The sequence below is a fragment of the Apus apus genome, chromosome 8, assembly GCF_020740795.1.
Source record: "Apus apus isolate bApuApu2 chromosome 8, bApuApu2.pri.cur, whole genome shotgun sequence".
Lineage (NCBI taxonomy): Eukaryota > Metazoa > Chordata > Aves > Apodiformes > Apodidae > Apus > Apus apus.
The window spans coordinates 17,293,806-17,321,798 of record NC_067289.1 but is presented as its reverse complement, the minus strand read 5'-3'; the positions used below and the strand labels follow the sequence as shown (position 1 = coordinate 17,321,798).

Below are 27,993 nucleotides of genomic sequence, written 5' to 3'. Positions count from 1 at the left end.
CCACCCCGCTCGAGGAGGGATTAGAATCAAGGTTTAGTTCCATTTATTATTTTTTTTTCCCTTTTTTCTTTTCGTTATCAAGACAAAAAAAAACAACAACAAAAAAAAACCAAACAAAAAAAAATCAAAACCCAAAAAACAAGGGGTGAAGCCAGGGCTGGTCCTAGGAGACAAACGACGGGGATGGAGGGGGGAAGGAGGGGCAGCAGACAGACAGGGGATGGGCGCTTCACATTACATCCACAAAGAACTCACTGGGGTTGCCCATGGCCATTCGGAAGGACTGTCTACTGGCTGTCAGTTCGGGGGGCACAGAGGCCAGGTCACGGCCCGGCGGCGCCCCGGGGGGCCCCATGGCTGACGGCGGTGGAGGCATCAGCAACATGGGGGGACTGAAGAGAGGGGGGAGGCCGGGCGGCCCATAGGACTGCTGGCTGTGGTGGCTGCGGATGCTGTGAGCCAGGGAGTGCTGGCTGCGCTGGCTGTGCTGGCTGGCCGGCACCGAGCGCTCGCTGGCCGCGCGCTCACGCCGCATGCTGCTCCTCGTGGTGTGGTCTGACTCGCTCCCGCTGCCGCCTGACTTGGACTCCCCGGTCTTCTCTCTCTCCTTCCTCCTCTCGCTGCCGCTGCGATTGGAACCGCTGCTCCGGCTCCCTGAGAAGCACACGAGGCAAGGTTAGCTGACGGCTCAGACAAGCCAGGAAGGAAAGGTGCTCCTCTAGCCAAGAGAGGACTACAGCGCGCTGCAGCACAGCCCTCTGCCAGCACAGTCCGTGCTGTCTCCTTTCACCTCTTGAGTCCCACAACCCTTCCAGGATGGCTTTTGCCCTGGCTCTCCATACACACAGGATGCTGCCAAAGCAGCCTCTTCCTGCTGCTTCCCTGTACTGCCCACCCACATGCATATTTTAGCCCTTTGCACTCACCTTCACTGTGCTGACTGCCTGCGCTGCCCCCGCCGTAGCTGTAGCCTGGATCAGGGAAGCCAGGGTGGGGGTTGTATGGATGAGGTGGTGGATACTGATATGGGAAAGCCATGGGCCAGGGTGCAGCTCCTGGGTGGGGGAGCGGAGCCAAAGTGTCCTGATCAGAGGCACCACTGGAGCCATCGTGGTCGTGAAGAGACAGATTAGCCATGTCTGCAAGAAAGCAGAGAAGAGAGATTAGTCCAAGCGGAAAGACAATCATGTGTGATGAAGCAGCTTCCCATCCACCCTTGCTGATGGACAAGAATGGGATACACAAGGAGATGCAAGAAGTTGGCCCCTACCCTGCTAGTCAGTGCAACCATTTGTGCTTCCTGGACAACAGCCAGGCTGTGAGAGTCCAAGCTGCCACTCTAACACAGAGACCAGCTTGGGTGGTAAAGGACCACATTAAGAGCTACAGCTCACCCTACCAATTACTTCCTCCATCCCTCTTATTTAAGCAGAAGCCACTTGTCTGAGCACCACCCCCCTGCCAGCACTGGAAGCTCAGAGCCTGGTAAGAAAGTCAGTAAAGACTCTGCTATGGCTGCCCAGGAGAAAAGATCACACAGAAGTTGACAGTCTCATCTTCCAATTTCAACAGCTTGACAAGGAAGCTGGGATGTTCTTCCTCTCTCTAACAGTGTCTTTAGAACAGGGGCCCAGTCTGATGACAGTGGTGGTAGCAATGTCCCCACAGTGTTAACAGGGTTCTGCAGGACCTCAACCCCCCTCCATCCTCTCCATCCCACCCATGCCAAGTGCCATACTTCCACAGAGGTCTCCAAAGATGTAATAGCATTGCTCTGAGAAGGTGATTTTGTTCACGGTGTGTCGGATGTAGCCAGCCTTCAGCAGATTGCTGGCATATTTGCGGGACTCACGACGGTCTGTAAAGCCCTCCACATGGTGATAGAGCCAATCCACCACATCCGAACCTGCCATCAAAAATCAGCATTAAAAACAGCTACAGAGAGGAAGGCAGCAGCCCTTGAGGTGACAGGTTTACACCAGAGCCAAGAAAAGATGAAAAGGGACTGGACAGCCAAAGGCCCAGTTTATGGCTCTGGCCTGGCCAACAGTTTACAATGACCAAAATGCTCCCTTGAGGATCTGCTTGGAAAAGAGACCACCCATTCCCCACTCCCTGCCTCCGCTGCAGGCAACACAGCCTCTTACCAATGAAGGCATTGGGGATGGTGATCTTCAGCCACATGCGGTCACGCACTTCCAGGCCTGACTCTGGTGAGGCCATGGCTTTGACAATGGTGGCCATGTCGCTGTGGATGGACAGGTGAAAGTCATCGAGGCCTGTGATTTGGACGAAGGGAAGGGAGGGAGAGATGAGAGGGGACAGAGAAGACAACAGGGCTACATAGAAGCACCGCACACAGGAGGAATGGGCCAGGGAACAATACATCGCAGACAGCCTTGGGGTGCGTGCTGTGTAAGCCCCCTTCCAGTCATCTGATATTATCATTCCCGTGTCAGCCACTTCACCTTGTGCAAAATTCAGGCTAGAGTCTCCTTCCTTCCAACCAGTCACAAGCAGCTGAGATCCAAAAGCTGCCAAATGAGCCCACACAGCCCAGCAAGGGAATTCTCTGTTCCTCACAAACTTACAACAAACTCCTGGCTTTTTGCCCCAGCTCTCTAGACCCTTGCTTCAGGGCTCTGTGTACTACAATCATCCAAGATCTTCAGAAAGCAACCAGAAGAGCCCTGTGCTCAGCAGGACCCTGCCCCACTGCAAAGTTCTTTGCTCTCAGCTGCCTCTATCCTGCCCTGTCTGCTGTCTGGGAGGACAATTGCTCCAGGGACAAGCCTCTGGCCCTGAACTCTCAGCCAGTAATTCCTGATTGCTCAGAGCCTTTCCTCTACATCTGCCACAGCTCCTGGATTGCTCCCAGGCTTTACCACTCTCCCTATGTAGAAAGCTGAAAAATGTGGTATTCATTCACCCATCCAGAACTGCCACTGATCCAAGAGCCTGCCTGGCAAGAGCTGCCTCCCTCTTAGTCCCCTGACAAGGCAGATCTGGCCCATCCCAGCTGTCCCCAAGCAGATGTATTGCTCCCTTTACAGCACAGTGAAGTGAGGAAGCTCTGCAGTGGGTGGAGCACAGAGGCACAAGGACTTACGTTCGGTCTCTGGGATGGAGCTGGTGATGGAGGAGCTGGTGGAAGTGATTGTGCTCATGGATGGACTCATACCGTACGCTGGGTAGGTGCCAGTCATCGCTGCCGTGTGAGACACCCAGGCTGCTGGGTCGATGGGCCGGATGGGCTCACCTGCAGTGAAGAAAGAGTCAGTCAGTAGCTATAAGAAACTATCTCCTCATCAAATAAACCTCTGGGGAGGGACAGGGACTCAGCGCAGCCCATTCCACCCCATCATCTGCCGGGACTCACCCGGATCGGAGCATGGAGAGTCTGGCCCAGCCCAGATCCGCTGGGGAGCAACTGGGAGAGAAAGAAGAGAGGGGAGGTCAGCAGGAGAGGTGCAGAGGGAGAGATCCCCCTAGAGCTCAAAGAGGGGTTTCTCTTTCCTCTGGCGCCCCGAGCAAGTGACCCCCCTGCCCCAGTGAAACGCATCCCCAGCGTGATGTGGGAATGAGGGCTGGGCTTATATGGGCATTTTTGGTCTGGGAATAGGACAGAGCAGCTTCCTAACAGGAGAGCTGAAATCCCTTCAAACCCCAATTCAGTGCCACATGGAGTCACAGACAGGGAGGAACAAAACAACAAGCAAGTAAGTGCTTAAGGCAGGGCTCTCACATGAGCTGGGCACCAGTGTTAAGGGTGGGTCAGCTATCCACTTACTCCTGGGTAACGAGAAGCAGCCCCGGGGGCTGGGGTCCCAGCACTTGGCCACTGTCAGGGTGATGGGCCTGCAACAAAAAGGCGAGACTTAGAACAAGAACCCAGTGGGACAAACCCCTGCATGAGGGACAGATGCTGTATGCCAGCTCTCTCCTGAGACAGGAAGAAGGTACCAGTAAAGTGCCCTTGTCCCCCTCCAGCTATGGATTTCTTTGGTCACACGGACAAAATGATGTGACCCTGCTGAGGGTTGTTATGACCCTGATGACAAGGCATCCCCACAATAAAAGGCCACAGATCTCAGTTCACTGTCATACTGTTGGCTGCAATTCTTGCTTTGGGCATGAAAACCCAGAGAGCAAAGCAACACTAAAAAAATAAGTTCTGAGCTTCTGTAGTGCTGCTGGCAGAGGTGGCTGGAAGACACGACTCACACAGCACAAGCACACACCCTACAACTACCCATGGGGGTAAGAAACAACCCAAGTACTTACCCCGGCTTGTGCACAATCTCCCTCAGCACACGCACAGCATCGTCGTTGCTCATGTTCTCAAAGTTGATGTCATTTACCTGCAAACAATGCAAAGAGGTGAGTCCCAGAGATGTGACCAGAGGCTGAGCTCCCCACTCAGCTCAGTAGTGACTCAGCTTCCCTCTTCCAAGCCCAGCTTCCTGGGTTTAGCCTGCCAAAGTGCACAGGGAGGCTTCTGGGTCTTTTCTTACTGCTTTCCCAGGCCATAAGATGGAGGTATGTGGGCGTGAAGTACCTGCAAGAGCATGTCTCCTGGCTCAATCCTGCCATCAGCTGCCACAGCGCCACCCTTCATGATAGAGCCAATATAAATGCCTCCATCCCCACGCTCATTGCTCTGTCCCACAATGGAAATGCCCAGAAAGTTGTATTTCTCTGCAGGGATGGAAAAAAAAAACAAGAAGACATCATAAACCAGCAGCACAAGCAGCCCTAATCTGAGACAAATCACATGCTAATGATGGTTGACTGCACCTTTGTCCCAGATGTCCTGGGACACAGAGAAACTCTTGAGAGACAAGTGCTTCAAGACAAGCCACTTCCCTACAGAATTCATCTCCTCACCCCTCCCTGTATGTGTTCTCTTGCCCCTCCCCAGTCCCCTGTCGTCCCCCCCGATCTCCCTCTGGAAGGACTGCAGGCTCCATGCACACCTCCCACTCACCCATGTTCAGCGTGACTGTGATGATGTTCAGGGACATGGTGGAGTCTGTGATGCTGCTGAAGGACGATGACTGCAACAGAAGGGAAACACGAGATGTTCTCCTGTGCCTCAGCAACATGCCCAGCCCCAGCTCCCTCCACTTGTGCTACTTGCCACTCCCTGTGGCACCACAGCCACCACCCACAACTCCAGCATTATGCTGGGAGCTTTGCAGAGCCAGCAGGCATCAGCCACAGTCCCTATGACCAGGACAAGGTCTGTGGTCCCAGCTCTTGCGGCTACATTATTTTGAGAAGAGTTTACAGTGCTTTATGAAGTCTCAGCACATGGATACCACCCATCCCTTGCTGTGCCCACAGCAAACATGGCTAAATCCTTGTTCAGCCCTGGAGCACTGAGTAGAGAGTTCCACCAGGAAGCCCACCTTGCCCTGCACTGCCCTCCCCAGGATACCCAGCCCTGGGTTACCCGCTCGATGCGTGGAGCCTTCTGTTTCCGCCGGCGTCTTTTGTGCCTCCTCATCAGACGGGAAGCACTGCTTTGCTCTGTTGAACTGCTAAACCTAGAGGTGAAAACTAGAGTCAGATCTTCCACCGCCGGAGCGGTGACTCTGGCAGCAAGAGATCCACAAAAATGGCACAGGGAACAGAGGACTGCAGGGGCAGAACATGTACATGAGAGACAGAAAAGGGGGCTGCTGGATGAGACTTGAAACAGAGGCAGGTCTGACCAAGGACCCTGGAGCCCAGTATTACCGTGCCCTGCAAAGGTTCTGTGCTGGGAGGCAGGGGGAACCTAGTGTTCCTCCAGGACCTAAGCTCTCCTACCTGCTGGTGGAGTCATCTTCATCTGAATCGAAGAAGCTGGTGGTCTCCAGCTCACTGCTCATGAGTGTGGAGGAGCTCTCGTACCCGCCCAGATCTCGACGCCGCTCTCCTTTCACTGTCCCATTCACCCTGGGTGCTACAAAAAGACAAGACTCAGTGTGCTTGAGACAGGCCACAGGGAATCCACCCCTTCCCCTATGCTGGCCTCACAGCATCCTTCTCAGAATTACTGTGGTCACTGGACGATCCTATGTAGCACTGGCTCTGAGTCCACTCTGTGATCAAATCCATCTCCTGTAGGATACCTCTTCTATCACTACAGGATGGGGAAGAGGCTGATGGGCCATTAGGAGCAACGCTGCTAAACTCATGGAAGACTTGCAGCTATTTCTGCAGCAGAGCAATAAGTGCCACGGAATAGCAAGGCTGCACCCCACTCTGCTTTTCAATTAAGAAGGATGGAGGCACTGCTGTCTCCTGCTCTTGATGCTTCTACAGGGAACATCTCCTTTGCCCCCAAAGCTTTCAACACCAAGCTCTGATGCAACACAGGTGTTAGCTCCTGCCTCCAACGTGAGGCTATGGCCTCAGATCACTGAACAGCCCTTCAAGCTGAGAAGGTTCTGCAGAGCAGAGAGCTGCTCCACGTATGGAGCTGGTGTCCCCACCGTGCCACAACCATGCCCTGCAGTCATTGCCACGTTACCAACACTCACCATGCTCAGGCCCATCTTTCCGACGAGGTCGTTCCCTTTGCGATGACACCACTGAATCTGTCTCTGTCTCATTGTCCAAGTTTTCCCGACTCCCCCCAGTATTAGGGCTGCAATGAAATAAAAGGAACAAATATGTCCAACAGGGAACAACTTGAGCAGGCTCTGTCTACCTCTGTGCTAGCCAGCATGAGCCTCCAACCATCAGCTGTCTCCTTGAGAGACAGGAGCAGAGGTGGTGGGGAACAACCACAGCACATCTATGAGTGCAGGACAAGTGACTGGGAGAAGCTGTGCCAACTCTTTGTCAACTTCCCTGCACTATTTTCAGCATGTCCTTGCTTGTTGAACAATGCAGCTCCACTTCTAATCTGCTCCCAGTCTCATCCTCCTCCCCTCTAGCTGGCTGCCAATCTGGGCAGCAGTGTTCCAGCCCCTGTCTGGATCTGTGGATCCCTCAGAAATCAGGAGAGGTGTCCAGTTAACTTACTGGAAAGAGGGGGGCCTGGAGTCTCCAATTCCCCCTGTGCGCTCCATGGAGGGTGGCAGCTCTGTTTGGTTATCAGCACAGACTGAGCCAGCATCTGAATGGGAACCCTCTGCAGACACCAGCTGGAAGGGTAAGAGACAGAGAGTGAAATGACTGAGGCATTGAGAAAACATTTACAAAAGCAGCCAAACGAGCTGGCCAAAAGCCTGCCTGGCCCAGGATCTCATCTCTGACAGTGGACAACAGCAGATGCCCAGGAGCGGGTACAGAACAGGCCAAGCATGTAGCAACATTCCCCCTCAACGCCTTCCCAGACGCCAGTTATTTGTGGCTCAGGAATTCCTGACCCAGTGGTAAAGTCAGGGTGGCTGACAGCCCTGCTTGAAGACTGACCTCATCTGCACACCCACACCACACCATTTTTACACTCAGGTAACCTTTAGCGCATGTCCTGTAGCAAGAAGCGGATTTTCCTAGTTCTCATTACATTGGAAGAGGCAGCTGCCAATCATTCCTTTTCTCAGTTTTACCAGCTTCTACACCCGTGCCTCCAAGCTAAAGGACCCAGCAGGACTCTCAGCTTCCCAGTTCATGGGTGCTGGGGGTAACAGAGCTCAGGGCTGAGGCTGGCTTTGAAATAAACTCTTTTTTGGCTTCCACATGTACTTCGCAAATTTTCAAGTTGTGCCTAACTAATTGGCTTGGGCACAACCTCCAGCCAACCTCTGGGAGCCTCAACAGTTTCTCCAGCACAGAAATTCAAGAAAGGGTCAAATCTCAGGAAATCTTTACACCAGTCATGCTTTGGGGCAGCCTAGGCACACCTTCATCTGTGCCTCTGGCTCTAAGATAAAGCACCAATTTCAGGGCTCTGGGAATGAGGCTCACCTGGGAGAAACAGGCTCACAAGTGGGATGAAACAGAGGACAGCTCAAATGAGCTTAATGGGAAGTAGTTTCCACAACATCACTCACTATGCAGGTTTACACTCTCCTCGCTTTCCAGTTGCACTGGGCAGTGCTAATCAAAACAGGGGCAGGCAGGAAAGCAAAAAAACCCTTTTTCCTTGCAAGATATATTAAAAAACTACCAGAGATAGGTGACAGGGCTCCCAGAAAAGGAGCTCCCTTTTGGCCAGAGAGCAAGTCCTCACAGACAGGCTAATGTCCCTGAGCAAGGGAAGATCAGTTTCCATCTTCAATGACCTTTCAGTGTGCTTTTCACGTCTGTCCTGGGCCTGTCCCCTGAACAGCATCAGGAGCAGGAGGGGCTGTCTTCCTCCTGGTGTCAGGGAGGGTCTGCAGGGCCCAGAGCCTTGATCCACCCCAGACAAAACAGGCTGTGGGTCAGCCTGGAGCCAGCCCAGTGAGGCAAGGAGACCAGGACAGGGTCAGTGTACTTGAATCAACTGCCAAGCCATCAGTCAGCACAGGAGGTCTGATCAGAAGTGGGGCATGTCCCACTGTGGGTCAGGGCAGAAGGATCATGAAATATGGGCTGGAAAGAAGCTGATAGCTGCTGCCCAAACTATAATGCTCAGTGCCAGCTCTACTGCTTGCTGGTGAGGAGACCACTTTTGCATTGAGGCAAGAGCAGATGCCAATCCATAGGATGCACAGCCTGTTTACTCAGGTCTTGAATGCTTCCCAGTATTGCTGATGAAACACAGAACTGTGGTCTGCCTACCTTCAAGAATTAGGGAAAGGGTGGAATGTACCCCACATATCATAATTAGGGCAGGGGGAGAGAGATCTGCTGCCAGAGAGACACTGGGAACAGAGACAGGGATGCAGCTGGGGCAAGGAAGAAAGAGCAGCCAAGAGCAGTCACAGTCAAGGCAGTAGACAGGGCAGAGAGCACCCTGGGGTGTCAAAAGCTGCAGAGCCCGTCCCACAAGCCCCAGGACAAGCCAAACGGCTTCTACTCTCACAACTGTCTAACCAGCTCTTGTCTCACACTGGGTTCAGTTTCCCTCGCTCCAGCAAGCCCCAGGCACATGCCCGGCTCTGCTCCCAGCACCTTCCCAGGTGACAAGTCTTCCCAGGACACATCCCAATCCCTGAGGGCCACATCCATGCTTTGGCAGCCACTGCCCAGAAGCACAGGGGAGAAGAAAAGCTGGAAGTGGTCAGCATTGCCTAGGGAAAAGTCACATACTGCTCTGTGCTTGAAGATCTCATAGCAAGACCAGGCAAATAGATCTGAACAGAGGGAACTAGGCACAGGCAGCTGTCAAACAGCAGTAAGGAGAAGAGAGGGGCTATTCCCAAGCAGGGGAACTGATGTTGCCTTCGTCTAACACTCCCAAGGCTAGGATTTCCTCCAGGGAAGGTTTTGATAACCACTCTACACTTTTCATGCCTCTTGCACTGTCAGGAAATACTCAGTTGGATCCAAGTTCCCATCCTTCCCTCTAGCTAAAATTAGTACCAAGTTCCTAAAATAGCCACATCCCAGCCTGTCTGGCAGAAGCAGCAAAGCAAGGGCTCCCCTCACAGCCCCCAAACCACCTGCAGACAAGGAGGGTCTCAGCAGAGATAGAAAAAAGCATCATCAGCTGTGTATAGAGGTCTCCAAGATCACTGTCACCTTTCAAGCACAGGAGCCGATTGTGGTGTTAACTCCAGCCACAAGTTCCCTGCAAGAAGAGCAGCAGCATGGTGCCCTGGTCACACCAAATGAAGCCACATTGGACCTGTGCCAGTAACACTGAGCAACCACAGAGCTCATGCAAGGAAAGCTAGCAGCTGTGTGGAGGCATAGACCAGATAGAAAAGCTCCCCAGGTGAAAAAGGAGCAATGGGGAAGGTTCAGAGCCTCTGCAAGTCCCCATCAGGCAAGTGAAAACAAAAGGCAGCTGGAAAGGAAGGGGTGGGAGATGTCTCAGGAGAGATGCAGCAGCAACAGGGATGGTGGCTGAGTCGGACAGGCTGTTTTCCAAAGGCCCCACTAACCACTAGAGGGAGGACAGCCGGTGTCTGGCCAGCTCTTTGTCTGGGAGCCCAAAGCACACTCTCCTCCCACTGTGGGGTTCGGGCAGGAGCCCACCCTGCACCCTGCTCCCCACCAGCATCCCAGCAGAGCCAGCCCGGCAGCAGGGTGCCCACCCAGCCCTGTCACCCTTGCCCTCCTTCCTGAAACCGTGGCCCCCCAGCTGAGGCCTAGCTGTTTGGTGCAGGGGCAGAAGAAGCATTAGGCCTGACATAGCCTGATTTGCTGTGGATTTTCATTGCCTCTGTAAAAAAGCACTTGGGTCTTGGTTCTGCTTCTGGCACAGATCCATGCACCCCCATCAGCACAAACTGCAGCTCAGCAGAGGGGAAAAGGGATGACGGGCTCTGGAGACTGAATGCCCTCTCCCCCCAGAAATAGAGGGTCCCCTTGGGAGCAGAGGGAGGCATGCGGGCAGGGGACTGAGCATGTGCATGGCACAAATGGAGGGAGAAGCTTGTCCTGCAGCTGCCCAGGCAGTACCTTTAGTCTTCAGGGCAGTCAAATCCAGTCCACTTCACCAGCACTAAAGTCACTTAAGCCCTTTGCGCCAGTCACCGGAGCAGGACTTTCCTTGGAAAGCTGACCCTGCCATAGGGGCACACGGGTTACGCTGCGGATGGGCCAGGACCACCACATCTCTGCCAGGCATCAGTTACCACAAGCTCTCCACAGAGGCATCCCACATTTTCCCCAGCACGGGGAACCCAGCACCATACAGCCCCCTCTCCAGCTGAGGGACTGGAGTGCAGTATTCCAGCTCCTTGGCCTCGTTAGCAGTCAGCACTCCGAGAGCCCAGGGCAGTCCCCATGCCTTAGCTGGCACTTATGCAACAAAACGCTGGTTTTCAGAGGGCAGAAAGAGGCAGCGAGACACCGAAGCAAGGGGCTTGCTTACCCACGACACCACCCGGCCGTTGAAGCAGGGAAGCTTGGCATTGTCATCCGAGATCTCTTCTTTCACCACCCTGCAGAGGGGAGAGGAGGCAGTCAGAGCTGGGTCCAGGACACCAGAGGAAATGGAGACTTTCCCAGGCGGGTGTTTGCACCCAACAACAGGCTGCGCAGGCTTGGGGAGAGGACTGACAGCTCCATCCTGTGCCCACAGCTATGGCTGGCAGGCTGGAGGGGAGAAGACAAGGGCAAACTCTTCCACATGCATCCAGCTGTTTTATCCCAATTCACATTTTAATCAGCAAAAAAAAAATTTAAAAGTCCAGATGCGTATTTCCACCAGTTTGCTTGTTTCTAAAGAAATACATAATTTAAACCCTTTATAATGATCTGAAAGAATCACAAGCAATGTCAGAGATTTCTATTAGATGAAAGTGAAACACATTAAACATGCTGCTTCCTAAATCTTACTCTTGCTTTTTAATTACATACATAATATTTTAACACCCAGCTTTACAGTTGTGCCACAATGTCATGTTCCTGCATTACACAAACAGCTACATTATTACCAGCACTCACAGTGGAAAGAACACGGATAATTTTTCTTTCCCTGAAAAGTAAAAAACATCAGATTTCTTTGGAGAGAAAACATATTCTATTTTAAATATCACTGGGTACCTAAATACTTTTCCCACAGTCAGTCTGCAATCAAAGCAACTTGTAAATTTGCCAATTCAATTAGTACCATGTTTGATAAATTAAATTTAATTTAAAAATACCCTTTAACAAGCTCATTTTCTTTTCTACTCAATGACAACATTCTAAGCTCTCTTATTTAATGCAGACATCTTACAAGTAGTTTGTGATATTAATTTCCCCTTCCAAGCTATATCTAAGGTAGCTTGACATACTATGCTATACAAGACTATGTTGTAACTCAACTGTGAATAGATTATGTTTGGAGGGAAATATAATCCAACAGAATAAGAACAAAAGAATTAATGTGAAATCAAGGCGAATTATGTAATAAAAAGTACGTTATAAGGAACCAACAGAGCACACAGAGGTGGGATCCCATCACCAGTTCTGAAGGGCCCCCAAGCCAGCCCCCAACTCACGGAGAATCGAAGAGGAAGCAAGCGTGGGCCGCGGAGCTGTGACCCATCACCCCAGCCTGCCACGCAGCCCAGGCGCTGCCATCGAGTGACAGCGCGCTGGGGCTTGGAGAAACAGGTACTCTGTGCTTCCTGGTGTGCCAACAGCTGCCCAAACTGCCACTGGAAATAGGATGGTAAGGCTCACAAGGCACCAGCAGAAGGCAAATGAACAGCACTGGAAGACCAAAACCTGGGGAGCCGGCTCGCTCCACCCTGCCAGCCACACTGGTTGCTCCAGTGACAGACATGCTCAGCAATGGGCTGTCCCACGGGGTAAAAGGCAGCACGTCTTTGTTGGCACTCAGGATCCCTGCCCAAACTGGAGAGCCAGCAAATGGACTGGGATAAATACTACTCATCCCCAGAAGGCACAGATGAGGTGGTCACGGTTTGAGTGGTCTAATCCACTGCCATGATGTGCATTAATTCCTCTTGCACAGATGGAGAAGTGGGAAAAAGCAGGAAAGGAGCAGTAAGGAGGGATTAAAACCCTTAATGCTTCTTCAGCATGCCCCATGCCAGCCCCTGCAGCCTGGGATGAGTGTCAAACACAGGCAGTCTTCCTGGACCCATTCCCTTTGGTGCCCATGTCAACCCTTTCCATTGCAGGCAAGTTGTTGTCTCCTCACTTCCAAGCACACGCACTCACGCACCCTGGCCTGGCTGTACTAGCATCCATTCATACTGTCACCAGAAGACTGGACTTCATCCAATTCCTAGAGAGAACTTCAGGCAGAGCCAATTTTCAGTGCTGCTTGCTGCCTGTTCAGAGCCCTGCCTTTGGGTGAAGGGACAGGGTGATATATTTGCAGGGTCAGGTGACCAATTGCTAAGCACAAATGAACTATTCCACTTTCAGTGGAGACAGAGGAAATCAGCCCCCAAGACCCCCCTGCCCACTCTCGACTGCAATACCCGATGGAGAACAAGCTACCTCTGTCCTGAGGGCTGGTCCCTCATCACTCCTATTACCCTGCTGCTGCCCCAGACTTCCCAGGGGTCAGCTCTACCCCAGAGCAGTTTTCTCCCTCCTTCTCTAGCCACTACATTATTTATCGCTGTTTATCACCCAGATGCCAGAACACTATGGATTATATATTTAGACTCTAAAGAGCAAAAACTGATAGTGCTGGAGCCAGGCACAAGCTGAGCAGGAATATCTCAGCAGCCCTGCTCACGTCTGTCACCCCCTCACACTGCCGCAGCTTTTTGTGCCCTGCATTCCTCTCCAGCCTCAGCCAGGAGCTGTAGCCTTTCTCCCCCACCTCTCACCGCTCTCTTCAAGCCACACTTTTCACAAACAGGACCGCAGGTTTGTGTCAGAAGCCACCAGCCACACAGCCTCTGGGGGAGCTGTGAGCGGTGCCACGTTTCTCCTCGGCAGCTGCATGGGGAGGCAGCCATGAGATGAAACCTTCCTGCGGATATGCTGGGAGAGAAAACCATCCTCTGGATAGGGTAGAAGACTCCCTAGATACTGGAGTCTGAGCCTGGGAATCCCAAAAGAACAGACACAGGAGATCAGGCTTCTTCTCAGCACAATCCAGGGAAAACATCTGCCCAAGGCTGATTTCGAAGAGACTGCTTTTTAGTCTACCAACCATCAGGACAGCTGGGTTTCAGATATTCCCATGTCTAAAGTCCTGCTGGGGGCTGGGCACAACATGGCTAAGAATGGTGGCCAGGGAAACCCCTTGGCTATGGAGAGGCAGCCCAAGCCTTGGCCAGGCCTACAGAGGCTAAGCCCCCTTGGGGCTGCTGCTCTGCGTGGGGAATCACCCAGCAGACCAAGCACTGGCCAGTCCCTGTCCCCTGTCCTGTTTCAGGGACCGGCTGCTGTGCTGCAGCCAAGCTGCATGCTCATCGCCTGGCCTGCAGGTCCAGAGCTCCCCAGCACTCATCTGCCTTGAATTTTCCAACAAAGAGACCTGCGGGAGAGAGGAAGGAGGAAGGAGAGAGGGAGGGTTACAGGGGAGGCAGGCCGAGTGGGCGGATGATTCAACGCCATCCCCAGTGACACGGGGCCAAGCTGGGGAGGAGGGGACCAGGCTCTGGCTGCTGCAGAAGCCCGGCTGGGGTGTGCAGAGGGGGCTGCCAGGGCTGACACAAGCAGCACATCTGCTCCCATGCAGCTGGGGGAGGGGAAGGGGCAGTCCCAGAAGCAGGGAAGGAAAGCAGAGGGAACGCGGCTCCAGTCCTATCCTTCCACCAGCTTCTCCAGAAGAGTCAGCAGACCCTGTCCCCACAGCCTGGGAAGATGCCACACTCCCGGCTTCCCTCCCAGCAGGAGCAGCCGGCAGCCTGGAACAAGGATGCAGAGGCAGGCGAGGGACAGGCAGGCAGACACTGCCTTCTCCAGGGAGACCCAGCCCAGCTCAGGAAATTAGAGGGTATTTTATATCACAGAGTCATGTCCTAGGAATGAAGGGAAAGCAGGGAACAAGAAAGTGTGCACAGGAGAGAAAGGAGGCCATAAAACCCAAGCCTGGGAGACGGCTGTGCCGCGTCTGAGACCCCAGGCTGCACAGCCGTCACCCGCCCAGCTGCTGCACTCCCAGCCTCCCCATTTCCCCTCGGTGGCCTCCAGCCCGGGAGAGGCTGTGGAGACAAGGGAGTTTCCAGCTTCAGCCAGCTCTGGTCTCTCCTGAGCAGGACTCACTAACCACAGTGGTGTCCCAGCAAAGAACTTGGAGGGAGTACCGTGAGCTCAGGAAAAGAAGGAATCCAAGAGGCATTGACAAAGGCTACGACAGGAGGATTTGAACCTCAGATGTGGATGCAGACTGGAGCTCTGCAGCCATTGCTGCTCGTCTCTGGCAGTCCTGTCCCCCAACTCGTGTATCTATGGGCTCGCAATTGGAAGGATATTGACAAAGAATCAATCCCAGGACGTGGCAGGGATCAGAAAAGCTGAATCTGGAGTTGGGGGGAGTCAGTATCAAGAAGGGAGGTGAGGGAAGGGGACTCCTCAGGCATGCTAGCTTGATGGCTAGGATTAAACGATTGAGCAGACAATTGAGCAGTGACAATTTCACACTAAAAACATTAAAATCTGGTAAAGCAGATAATAAAAAGATCTTTGCCTTCATTTAGTTCAATTATTGAGAGGAAAGACTTTCACAAAACAGCAAATTTTTTCCAACATTGCAAAGCCCAGAAATTCAATGTTAAAACAGTCTATTACAACCTCCCAAAAGGGCATTGATTAGGTAGGTGACTCCTCCAACCTTAACAGCCCCCATCCCCTACACCCCACAGAACCAGGAAAAAAAAAAAAAAAAAAGAAAGAAAACAAAACCCAGCAAAAACCATGAGGAGACGTTCCTACCCAGCAGCACAAGCTTCAGGGACTTACACACCAGAAATGTGATCTCATTTTCAAGACCTTTAGTACACACCCCTTAGGGCAGGGATGTCTTGTCTCCAAATGATTGTATAGATTAATGATGCTGCATAGCAAAAGGAAGCACCTCCATGTGCTACTATCCAAATGTGAGAGCAAAATCCTCCTCCGTTCTGCAGGATCACATGCTGGGGCCACAGGGATGAGCTCTGCAGCCATTTCACCAGGAGAGTTGTGGTTTTGGATGGGAGTTACTCGCCTGTTACACTAAGCCCAGGTGTGACATGCGTGCTTTCCATAGGGATACAATCCCTGCAAGGGCTACAGGTCCAACCAGAGAGTACACTCATGTATCAGCAAGACCTTGGGCTCTGCAGGCAAATGGCACACATCAAACAGGATTAGAGGATTTGAGTTGTCTGTCTCCGTAAGCCAAGACATTCTTTGGGTCTTCACTGTATTTTTACCTCCTGCACAAGGAGGAGGAGTACATACAAATTGCACAGTGCATTGGGGTGAGAAGGACTCTACAAGTGTGAACACAGATTATCACTCTCCCATTTAATTTCCCTTCCAAGCCCCCAGACAGGTTGTTCTCCACTGCTCCTTTACACTGTAGGACAGGGTAAAAAGGGAAATGCAGATTTGTGGGTGGTTTAACTCTGTCAAACCCACCTCCCCAGAGGAAGTTCTGTCCTCCAGTTTGCCCGTGCACCCCATGTTAACATCAGCTCCCTTGCAGCACAGTCTTTACCTGGGGTGTTTTTTAAGAATCAAGCAGCACAAACCAGCTGTCCTGCTAACACAATAGGCCAGCTCTATATTCAAGCAAGAGGCCACCTCTGCTCTCCTAACAAACCAATGGAGCTTTACCTGTTCGTCAGGGAGCAGGTCACCCCACTTCAATCTACCACCTGCTCTCCTCAGGAGAGCACACACAGTGGGCCTCCATCATGCCCATGGGAACAGCCTCTTATATTTTCAGGCTGTAATCTCTACAGCCTTCCTAAACCACAGTCATAACTCATGCCCCACAGCCCCTCCAGGTGCCCCACAGCTTGCTGTGCATCCCCCCGCCACCTCCCTTCCTAGGTCACTCAGGCAGAAGTTGAACAGACTTCTAAGATGGCAGCTGCTTTCCCCAGGTACCCCTCATCAACATATCTGCAAATCACTCCACTGGACATACACCAGGACAACCACAGCCCCCTTGGTCAATGAGATGCTTGGCTCCAGGTGGACACTGCACTCAATCCTACAGGCATCACTGGGTGGGAGATGACAGAGGACAGACCTCCTGCTCATCTAGTCCAAAGACTGGAAAAGGAATGGCATTTAGGAATGAGCTACCTGACCTCACAGGCACACCCAGGAGCAGCACTTATCAAAGCAGAGCTACAGACTTTGATTTTGAAGGAGCCCAAGAGCCCCAGCAGCCCCTCCCACCTTGATCTCCAGAGTGACCATCTGGCTGCAGCACTGCTCTGCAAACAAGCTCAACAGGCCTGTCCTCATCCACAGGAGGAAGCTGCACAGGAGGAAGCTGCATGGGGACTGCAGCAGGCTACTCCACACTAATTAATCCTGCCCTGCCCAAGCTATGCTTCCAACCCCCAGAAGGACATTTACCGACATCATCAAAGGAAGCATTCTCCAGGCCCCTGAAGGTTCAGTGACACTTTTGGTCTCTTTGAATTGGAAATCAGGACAAATGGGAACTCCCAGCAGAAGCCCAATCACAATCTTCATTCTGGTAGCTCAGTTTCAGCTCCTCAATGACTCTAAGCGCTTGCATGGCCCAACACAAGCAAGGACTCATTGTAAGAAATAAAGATTTTAGGTTAGACATCTGCAGAAATGGCCTTCAGGAAACAGAGGCATCCATAGACATAGCAGTGACCAAAAGCTGGCCCTGTATTCAAGGAAACAGGCCCAAAGAAGCCTCAGCTGAACAAAGACCCTCTCCGGGTTGTCTAGAAAAGGAACAGCCTCCTTTGCAATGTCTGGGGACTTTCTGCTGGTTAAAATGACAGCAAGGAGTTCTAAAGGGCTCCAAGAACTGCTTGGGTTCATTAGCATATGTGCAACAGACAACAGAGAAGGGTACAATGTTCCCAAGGGCTCTGCATACACCCTGAGGAAGGTAGGACCAGGCCTTCCTTTTCTGGCCCTCAGCTGAGGGACGCCAAGTCAGTCCTGCTTTTTCTTAACAGCAGGCGAGGCTCCTGCCAAGAAAGTGCTGCTGCTGTGGAATGTGCTGGGCCAGCAGTACAGCTCATTCCTGGAAAAGCATCAACTCAGCGGGAGAGCAAGGAGAGAAGAGGGGGAAAACGGGAAGAGGGGGAGGGTGGGAAACAAACTCTGAAAGCTTGGACTTCCACACCTGGGAAAGCAGTGAGCTGCCACAAAGCCGTCTGCTCGCCAGCACCCCCTTGTCCCGGGCTGCCATCACAGCAGCCCTGCACAGCACCAGCCTCCTGCTCTTGGAGGAACTTTCTGCTGGGCAGCCACCTCCAGAACAGGTCTGGAAAGGCACAGACCAAGACAGCTGTCTATGGGGAGGAGGAGTGGGGTGCAGTTCCCTCACCATGTTAACAATTAATTCGTATTTAATGAGAAATCTCCAACAGGAGATTTCAAAGTAGCCTCCACACGCGTCCTGCCCTCAAGACACTAATGAGCTCACATTACTCTCTCCTGGCACAAATAACTTTCGCAAGATTCTCCCAAGGAAACCAGCCCAACCTCCTACCCGGTGGGAAGGGGTCTTGAAGGAAAACAGGCTCTAGACAACTGCACCAACTCTATGCATCCAGCTGGGCTACTATCAGCAACATCTCTGCTGACTAGGTCTATAAGACATAAAAAGAACCTCTGTAAAACCAACAGGGAGTTAATAAAGCTCAAAACTAAGTTCCACCACAAAACATTTGCCAAAGACAATGAGAAAGACTCATGCAAAGAGGAGCCTTTCAGAGCCACAACAGCTGCATGGTGACAAAGGAAGAACTTTGTCCCTGATCCCAGGCTATTGCAGCACTCTGAAAAAACAGGCAAACAGTGACACTATGTCCCTCCACTCCTAAAACGCAGGAGGCAGCAGATGGCATGAGGGGTCTGAACATTCATAAGAACCATTTCTGACCATCAGTAGGACATGGACACATGTTCTTTTTGTTCCCCACCTTTGGGCCCAGGATAGTTTTCGGCAGAACCTGAACTATTCACTTCATTCTCAGGAATTTGTCAGCAAGCTAGGAAGAACCAAGGGTTTGAGAAAACCAAGGGTTTAAACAATCAGCTCCTACATTGGTCTACTAGTAGATAAAACCAATCAAAGGTGGAAGAAGGCTAGCTGTTTCACCTGGTCTGATACATTCAATGGTGTCAGTGCAGGGGATGGTACAAGAAATTCCCCGTACAGAGACAGCAAATATAGCACATTTTTAGTGACCTTTTATATGCTTCATATATTTCAGCTAATACCAGTCATCTTCACCAAACTCCTTTCAAGACACAGGGCCAGGCCCTTGAACAACACAACGAGCAATCTCCTACCCAAGCATCCTTCACCATGCCAGCCAAGATTGCCCTCTTCCAGCCATCACCCAGCAAACAAGCAAGTACTGTTCAACTGCTGGAAAAATGAGACAAGAAAGATGCTCCAGGCCTACCCAAACCAAGCATGTAATGGTACACAACTCAATTACAGGTCCAGAAAGCAGATGAGAGCCATAAAGCAAGAGCAAATCAATTACTGTAAATTAAAAGAAATCCAATTAGCCAAGAAGCAGAGAAAATGTGAGTTGTCTCCACCATGCTGCTGGTTTACTTTCAGCAATGAAAACACTTCTTTTTCCTTCCTTTATGAAAGCTCTGGCCCACAGGACTCCTCCTGACACCTGATGGAAGTTCCACTGGACAAAGCAGTATCTAGGCAGTCAGGAGACCATCACTTCACTAGCAGTGTCAGGGATTTACTGAAATGGGGTGCAGGCCATGGTCTCAATCTAGAAGGCATTTTCTGCAGGCAGCCAGGCTCTTCTGCTTCAGCACCCCAACCACAACAATAACTGGCATTAGTCCATGAGGTGCCATGTACAGAACTCAGTCAAGACCAGGGACTCACTCGCCTCTATACCAGAGGGATCAGCAGCCTTTTCAACAAGAGGGTAAGATTCCCCACAATTTAGAAGAGGACAGTGCTTTGGGTTACTACAGCAACAGCCCCCATCTCTGCAGAACCAAGTCTAACTTAGACCTGCTGTTTTTCTTTCATGCTGTGAACTCCCGGGCCTGACTCTGTCACATACCATTCAAAACCTTCCCACCTGCCATCTCTGACAACTGCACCAAAGGCTGGATAACAGTCAGAGACCTCCACAAGTCACCGTCACATGTGACATGAAATGTTCCTCTTGTGGAGGGTCTCAAAATTTCAGCTGCCAACTCCCAAGTCCTTCAAGGATGTAGAAGTGCAGTGGAAGGTAGCACAACCTGTCTGCAGTCTGTAAATACTCATGAGCTGGTGTTGAAATGGTCACTTTACACATTAACTATTCCCAACAGCAGCCCAGAAAGACTCATCACGTTATTCCTGCCACAGAGTCATCTTCCATGTCTGTGAATCTGTCAATAAATCAAGCTACATAAAGACCTTGATTTTGAGCTCCCTAATGATTTGTGATACCAACACCGAATTCCCATGAAGCATGTCTCCTTTAGTCACACAAAGTCGCTGCTGCAGTAAGCTCCCATGTTTCTGTGTGGAGGATTCAGAAGCACAGACAAGTGCTGCATGAGTGTGACCCAGCTCAGACACATCAGGCTCAATGAGCACACCCTCTATAGATGTTACAAACCTCTCCAGTAAGTCAGAGCTACCCCAAGAAAACTCGGAGCACATCCTAAGCCGAAGCAGATGTTGCCAGCCCAAAACAGTTCTGTTGCTTCCAGGGTGCCTTGGCAGGGAATAATCTTAAGAGTTTTCCCATGCTAACCCACCTTTTTGCCTCTGCTGAAATGAAACATTTTCACTCTGGAAGTAAAACCCATCTCACAGGAGGCTCTTCAGGGCCTAAAGGTGCCTTGACCAGTTCTGGGTCTAAGAGAGCTGGGAGATCTGCCATAAGAGACTCAGCTGAGCAGCTAGGTCCGCCCTTCTCAGAGCTACAAAACCAGTAAGAAAAAATGCATATTAAGACAGTGCAACGGCAAGACTCTGTGCATCCAGCCCCCATATGGGCTTCCAGCACAGCAGAGCTTCAGCTGGGCCCACAGGCAAATCTCTGCAAATGGCACTAAAATACTGGTTGAGCTGGGCAGGGCTCAGAGTGAACTGGGACAGCTAGTTAGCCATATGCAAACAGCAGTATGGAGTTTGCATATCCATCACAGCTTCTGAAAAAAGCTTCAGTTTGAGAAGCTGCTGTGCCCTGGGGCCAACACAGCCATCAGCCACCAGCACAGCAGCAGCCTCCTCCCTGCCCTGCTGATCACAAAGCCAGGTTTGTTACCACACTTCCAACACTGCTCTGGTTGTCAACAATGGCAGCAGTGCAGTGCACAGGGGACAACCTGTTTGCTCACATATGAGACACAAAAGGACTGTGAATCTTAAGCAGGTCAGAGCAGGTCAGAGAAATGCCGAGGGAAAAAGTTGAAGCGCAGCAAGTGGGCAGGCTGCTGCGCTAGCACCAGCTCCCCTGCTTTGATAATCCACGCAGAGCCAGAATTCCCAAAACAGAGACCCCTCTGACAGACCCTCAGTGTCCTCAGAACCAGCCTGTATGTAGCAGGAGCTACAAGCCATCAGAAAACAAGGAGAAGCCCACAGCCTGTGTTACCCAGACAATGAATTCCCAGCCTATCACAGAGACAGCTGCCAGCAATCAGGGCAGCCACGTAGCAAATAAATTCCTCTCCAAACCCTAGGGGCAGGTCAAAAACCAGCAGAGGAAAGGCCTTCCCACAAAACAGCCAGTGCCAGCTCCCCCAGGAACAGTTCTCTGCTCCAAGTCATGCAAGGAAGCCTTCCCTCCTTCAGCCAAGGCCAGAAGGACAGACTCCCATTGCAGTGATTTGGTCACTGCTCACTGCATCTTCTTTTCCTCAAGTTCTCACAAGATAGCAAATTTCAGCCAACAAGACCCACAGAGAAATGCCCCAGGGAAGGTATAACCAACACAGAGGACTTAGTGAAGCAGGGTACCCAAATGTTGCTTCTGCTACCTTCAATAGCTAGCTGTGACTGGAAAAACAATGCCTCTGGCATGTCACCTTTAATAAATAATTGATACAACCACCACAACAGTCCCAACCCTCCGCTGCGATTACACAGCACAGGAAGGTCAGTACCAGGCATCTCTGCCTGCCAAAGCCGCCAGAGAATTCCAGTCCATTTCTGGACAGGCTCAATATTAGCACTACAGCAGTAACAACACAGCAACGGAAACAAGTGAAACCAAGAGCTTCAAAGCAGGGACTCAGGGGGATACAAATACTACAGCTCTGCAAGCTAATGCAGTCCTTGGAGACAGTGATATTCACAGCCCAAGAGTTCACATACCCTCCTAGGGCCACCATGGCATTATGTAGATAAGCACACAGGCAAAGCAGACAAAATCACAGAGATGAGACTATTTCCCAGATGTGTACCTTACTTCAATGCTGTCCAAAAAGCCTTCACAAAAGGATTTGGTGCAAACATTTCCAATGGCAGGCACCAGCAGGATTAAGTTTTATTTAACTTGCCAGCTGCTGCCTAACAAACCATCACCACTGGGACAAACAGGAACACAGTCACGTGGTGCCAGATCCCCCTTTTGGAAAACCACCATCCATCCAGCATAGGTCAGAAGGGCAGGCTCTGAATAACAAACAAGGGATGGAGAGAGGAGGAAATCAATAGGAAGCACCAAAAACACACAGCCCTGACTGCTGTCTCATCAGATGTGCAGCATGATGCAAAGCTGGAGGGACAACATGAAGGCAATTTCCTGCAGGCACAGTCTCTGCAAGCCCAGCTCTCCTTAGTGGGCTTTTACACTGATCAAATACCCTAAACCACAACATTGTTATATCTATTTGGATGCAGTCAAGGGTGGAGGAGTAGCACTTCATTACAGCAGATAACTTCAACTCAGAACAGTTCAACAACTGCCATGCAGACATGCACGAGGCTTCCCACCACTTTAGGTATCATGAGCTCAAAAAGGACTTGAGGAATTTTAACTATGCTGCTGCCTACACCTCTACAAATACATCCTTCAAGTCTAGATGGAAGAACTGATGCCCACTCTGATAGAGGACCAAAGTCCTCTATCCAGTCCAGATGTGTTTATCTGTGCAGCAGAAAAATTGCAGGGGAAACCAGACCTTCTTTGCTTGTACTCCAAGTGCCCTTCATCCCTAAGCCTCCCCAAACACATGGTGGTGGGTAACTATCTCCACCCTCAAGAGTTCAGCCCACACAGTTGCAGACCCAGACATCTATGCCTGCTGAAAGACCAGGTGGGGAAATCACAGGTGAAGGAGGTCAGGAGCATGCTGGAGAAGAGGGACTTACCGAAGCCCCTGCGCTAAAGGCACATAGGAGCTCATGAGCCACCTGTCTCCAATCCTGCAAGCCAGTGTCTTCCTTCTCAGAGTCCTTTCTAAGCTGACTCTCCAGCTGCCCATCCTGCTCTCACCAAAGCCATGTAGGAAGGAACATAATTTCTTACCCCATCTCCCAGAAGATCCAGCATCCACTCTGCAAGTAAGCCAAGGTCTGGGATTTGGGAACAGCCAAATTTTAGATGATACTTTCAAAAGCTGTATTTCAGGAAGAACCAGAAGACTGAGCAGTGGGGACACCACTATCATCCCATAACAATCAACAACGTTTGGGTCACGACCCAGATTATGGTGGTTTATGAGCCATTTTTAATGGTGTTTGGCCTTGACCTCAGAGACTGAACCACGTTGGAGCACAGCTGCGCCACAGACAGTAAAGGCACACAGATTTACTTCATGGCAATTTCTGAGACATTGAGGTAGGTTTTTGCTCTGTGCAGGAATCTGGAGGACCGGAGATCTCTAGGTGATTTCAAAACACAAGTCATCAAAACAGCTGCATTCTAATGGATGGGCAAAGGTCTATTGACCCTTCTTTCTCTTATTTTCAGAGATGATGAGAGGCTTAAAAATAAGAAACATTCCCACCAAAAACATAACTGGAAACAATACCTCTCCGAGAAAAATGCTGGCTTCGACATTAACACCATATTTTGGGAGAAAATATACTCAGCAAAAAACTAAATAAATCCTGACCAGCTTTAGCTGCAAACAAGTTCAATAGCTGCTGTAAAGCTTCATTGTTTGCATAGCACAGACAAGGCCTTAGGGAAATTGGTCTACAGCCTGATTTGGCTAACTTGGCTTTCTGAATGCCACCCCTGGGCAAAGAAACCAGGCTGTGACTGTCATCCAGTGTGGCCTTCAGAGCACAATTCCAACCACAACAGACAAAGCCGGACACCTACAGAGTCAGTAACAGCAGGGTCTGAACAGCAGGACACACACTGCCGGGCACAGACATTACAACCCCGGGAAGGAGCAAAAACCATCAACTGACCGTCTCCATCTGCACCTCAACCCTGGCACTGCTGGGGTCCCTCACCACCACTGCCATGACACTTGGAAACAGCCTTCAGCAGCTACTAGAGCCAAGATCAGCTCCAGTGTCAATGGGCCACCCCCTAGCACAGGCAGCATTACAGGAACTTCCCACAAGTGCAGACAGTGGTTAGCAGCTCTCTGCCAAATCCTCAGCAGTCCAAGAGACAGAGGCACAGGCTGCAGTAACCTACATGCGAAGTGTCCAAAAAATAACCTCTGGGGCAGCACATCTCACGTGAGCAGGCAGGGAACCACACATCCTCTGGAGAGGACAAGAGATGGGGTGCTGTGGCCTCTCACATGGTTAAGTGTTGCGCTCTGCATGGAAAGGACCAGGATTGGCCAGAAGATGAAGAAAAGTGATGGCCATCTCACAACCAGACCACTGCTGTCAGAAGCACCATAAAGGGTGTATGTTGCAAGGGAGTTGCAGGTACTTTTGGAGTCCCTTTTGTTCACAGACCTCTTGCCAACCTCTCCCTGCATGAAATCCATGCTGACATGGAAGCACTATTCACCAGAGGCATGGGACAGGCAAAGGTCTTCTGCAGACAGCGGAGTTCCCAATTCAAAATTTAAAACACAAAGTTACAAAAATCAAAATAAAACCACTCCCCCAACTCACACTACAAAGAGCTGGAAGGAAAGGCAGGGGAACCATGCCAGCAGCTCACCACTGCTTAGGGACCGACACTGCTTATTAAGTTTAGGATCTCTTCCCCAGCTCCAAACACTTCAAACCAGAAGGACAGTCACTGCTGGCATCAATTTCAAAAAGACCCTGCAATAAAAATAAATCACTCAGCCTTTCAGTGAGCATCAACGCGTTTCCCCATGCACATGTGCAGGAGATGAGGTCGCCAAATACCAACGGCATCTGACCCCTGCACTGGTAATTCCAGCAGCGCCCGCTTTGTTCTGCCTCCAGAGCATTGCCCTAATCACTGCCTCGCACCCAGTGTTGGAGAGCAGGTGATAATTAAGCAGGTCTGGATTAGATACCAGGCTAGTGATTAGTTGGATACCAATTTTACTTGACAGTTGAGACCTAGGAATCACTCACCACAGCTCTGAAGTTAGAATGGAATTGAGATCTGTAAGGGAGAAACCAGCAGCAGTGGGAGGAGCGGCACCTCGAATCGCTGCTGTTCTCCTGGCAATACAGAAAAGGCAGGTGAGGTGGGGAGGGATGGTCCCCTTGCAAGAAGAAGGCCTTTCTACTCCCCAGCCTGCAACAGGAGAGATGACCAAGTGGAGATAAGCAAAGTGATCACCCAAGTGCTTTCTCCACATGCAGAAGAAGTTTCAGGCACTGCGTAATTTATGGAAAGGTGAATCAGAACTTCACACCAGGTGCTAAGAACTTACCTGGCTGCACAAATTGTCCTCATTTAACTGAAATTGCTTTGAAAAGTTTAAATTAAACTTTAGCTGCCCACGTGGGAACACTTCTCAGTTGATAGAAAATGAGCGGTATCAATTACAAGCAAAAAATTAGTCAAAAGAAACCACATTTCAATTGATATAAGAAAATCCTCAGAGTTGTAACCTGGCCAGATGAGAAGTCAAACCTGTAGCACAGCTACTGGGCAGACATGCACACAATCTGGCTGGTGAGATGATCCACGCTGCCCAGAGACAGGTACATTTCTCATGATGGACTTAGGCAGGAGGCAACACTTCAGACATCACTGACGTCCACATTCCAGCAAACTACAAACTACCACGGACCACCAGCACAGCTGTTCCCTTCCCAACCACACAAGTCCCCAGGAGAATTCACAGTTCCATAACGGTGCTGCAAGAACAGTACTGAGAGCCCTGTCATGCTAAGATCCACATGAATGCTTGCCCCAGAAGTTCCCAGTTGTCAAGTGGACCAAACAAGGCACAGGAGCTCTGACAGAATTTCCATTTCACACATCAGGAACAAAATAAAACAAAAGAGATAAATTAAAAAGTCTGCTCAAAACCCCACAAAAGACATGCAGGTGGCTTGATGGAGAACATGGATCTCACAAGCCATCGTGGCATTGCACTGATGTAAGGCTCCCTCCTGCTGACCAGCACACAGATCTTACCTGTGAACTGTTGACCAAGCACTCAAGCTGTAGAAAAAAACCCTTCTTTCTCTAATGAGGGCAAGGTTAACTGGCTAAGGGTAGTTCCACACTTCACAGCAGGGGACATCCACACAAAGTATCTCAGGTCCAAGAAGAGTGTATTTCCACCATCAGTCTGCTTAGCTCCTCCACGTCTCAGTTCTGGGATTAGCAAGACACTAAACCAACAAGGGCACAGGTACCTGCACCCTGTGCCTCTGCTCTGCACCACTGGGCTCAGGCTGTAGCCCACGACATGCTGGGTAGACCAGGCAATAAAACCCTGCAGCCTTCCTGCTGCTTGCAGCTCCTCTCTCCACAATTGGGTGCATGAAACCATTTCTTCTCCTTCCCACCTAGAGGCAACACCATTCTGGGGTCTTAATTTGAGGCTGAGCTCTTTGACTAGGATTAGCTCCAAGCATAGCCCAACAACTCCACAGCCACCCAGGGGAGCCTCAGTTCACATTTCGAAGGAGATGTAAACACTGAAGCTGCTCCATCACTGCCCAGATTCTCAGAGCAAACAAATATTAACAAGATAAACAAAAGAATGAAAAATCCCACACACCAAGACTGTGGCTGTAATACTGCCTTGGGGATGGGGTGACTGAAGGGAATTCCTGGCTGGAGATCCACAGCGTGGAAAGAGGAGGAAGAGGGAAAAACATTCAGTTTTGGAAACATTGGACCATGTCTTGCTCCAGCTCATCCTGGAAGACAAAGATGCCTCCATTCCCAACAAGACATAAGAACCCAGTCTTATGCTACAGGGATCTTGCAAAAGGTCCAATTACTGATGAAAAGCATGAGCCATTAGATCTGCACATGTCCGTGTTGATCAGCTGCCATAAAGCCATCCCCCTGTTACCGCTTGTGTCTTTCACAAAGGGGCTTTACCCTGGACACTGCACAACTGAAAAAAAACAGCTCAGTTCAGAAACTGTCAGCACAAGCCAGGCCATCCCCCATGCTGGGTAGAGGGCATCTTGAGGGAAGGGACCAGAAGGGATACAGATGTGAAAGTGCAATGCCCTTCCTTGGCACACAGCTTCTACATAGAGACATTATTAACATCCTCCTGGCTTTCACTAATTGCCCATACATTTACAGTCAAGCAACTGAGGTGCCTCCTGCCCTTTTATCCCTGTCTCTCCCAGCAGACCAACGGCTTTCTCTCTCCTTGACACCAATTACCAGAGAATCACAAAATATTTCAGTCAGACTCAATGATCTTAAAGGTCTCTTCCAACCTACACTATTTTATGATTCTATGCTTCTATTTCAAGCAGTGCCTGGGACTCCAGGGCTTCTCAAAGACAAGACTGCAGCTGGACTACTCTGGTTGTTCCCCCTTGTGCTCCAGCCAACTACCAGCATGTTCCTCAGCTCTCTGGAAAGGAGCAAAGGCAGCTTTCCTGAAGAGGCATCCATGGAGACAACACAAGAAGCTTTCTTCCCCTCCATCCCACACAGGGCCTTGTCATGCGCTGCTTCAACTGCACAATGCATCATGCAGGACTTTGCCAAGGAAGAAGGCTGCCCAACAAGCAGCCTCCAAGCGCTCTCAGCTGCACCTTTCCTTCCAAAGAGATTCACTCTTCCCAGAAGAATTAGCTGAATTAGTCCCAACAAAAAACTCATCCCATACATTTCTGACGCAACTAAACTTGCTGTGTCTTCCTGAGTGGTTTTCCCCTCTCTCTGCTCTCATCCATAGCAACTCCCTGTGCTGCTTTATCGTTGAGTTTCATTAATCTATCATCTGCCTTCTCTTGTGAAGCCTTAAAGAAACAAGAGGAAGATGAAAAGGCACAGCACAGAACCT

General features: G+C 50.8%; 1 protein-coding gene across 8 annotated transcripts in view; it reads right to left on the bottom strand.

The window, feature by feature from the left end:
• The window catches only part of DVL3 (dishevelled segment polarity protein 3), a 32,081-nt gene that overhangs the window by 1,678 nt on the left and 2,410 nt on the right, over nt 1-27,993 (bottom strand). Inside the window, exons 2-16 of one of the 8 annotated variants that reach the window (XM_051626049.1) lie at nt 10,907-10,976; nt 7,018-7,139; nt 6,531-6,637; nt 5,815-5,950; nt 5,456-5,549; nt 4,988-5,057; nt 4,559-4,698; nt 4,285-4,361; nt 3,791-3,858; nt 3,380-3,430; nt 3,110-3,259; nt 2,148-2,279; nt 1,739-1,906; nt 927-1,139; nt 256-654 (exon numbers count right to left, since the gene is read on the bottom strand). In XM_051626049.1, the coding sequence (XP_051482009.1) occupies nt 256-654; nt 927-1,139; nt 1,739-1,906; nt 2,148-2,279; nt 3,110-3,259; nt 3,380-3,430; nt 3,791-3,858; nt 4,285-4,361; nt 4,559-4,698; nt 4,988-5,057; nt 5,456-5,549; nt 5,815-5,950; nt 6,531-6,637; nt 7,018-7,139; nt 10,907-10,976 (1,997 nt within the window). Of the gene's footprint in view, nt 1-26; nt 655-926; nt 1,140-1,738; nt 1,907-2,147; nt 2,280-3,109; nt 3,260-3,379; nt 3,431-3,790; nt 3,859-4,284; nt 4,362-4,558; nt 4,699-4,987; nt 5,058-5,455; nt 5,550-5,814; nt 5,951-6,530; nt 6,638-7,017; nt 7,140-10,491; nt 10,526-10,906; nt 10,977-27,993 lie in introns of those variants that run through there. The other 7 variants (XM_051626053.1, XM_051626057.1, XM_051626050.1 and 4 more) reach the window with 7 other exon arrangements.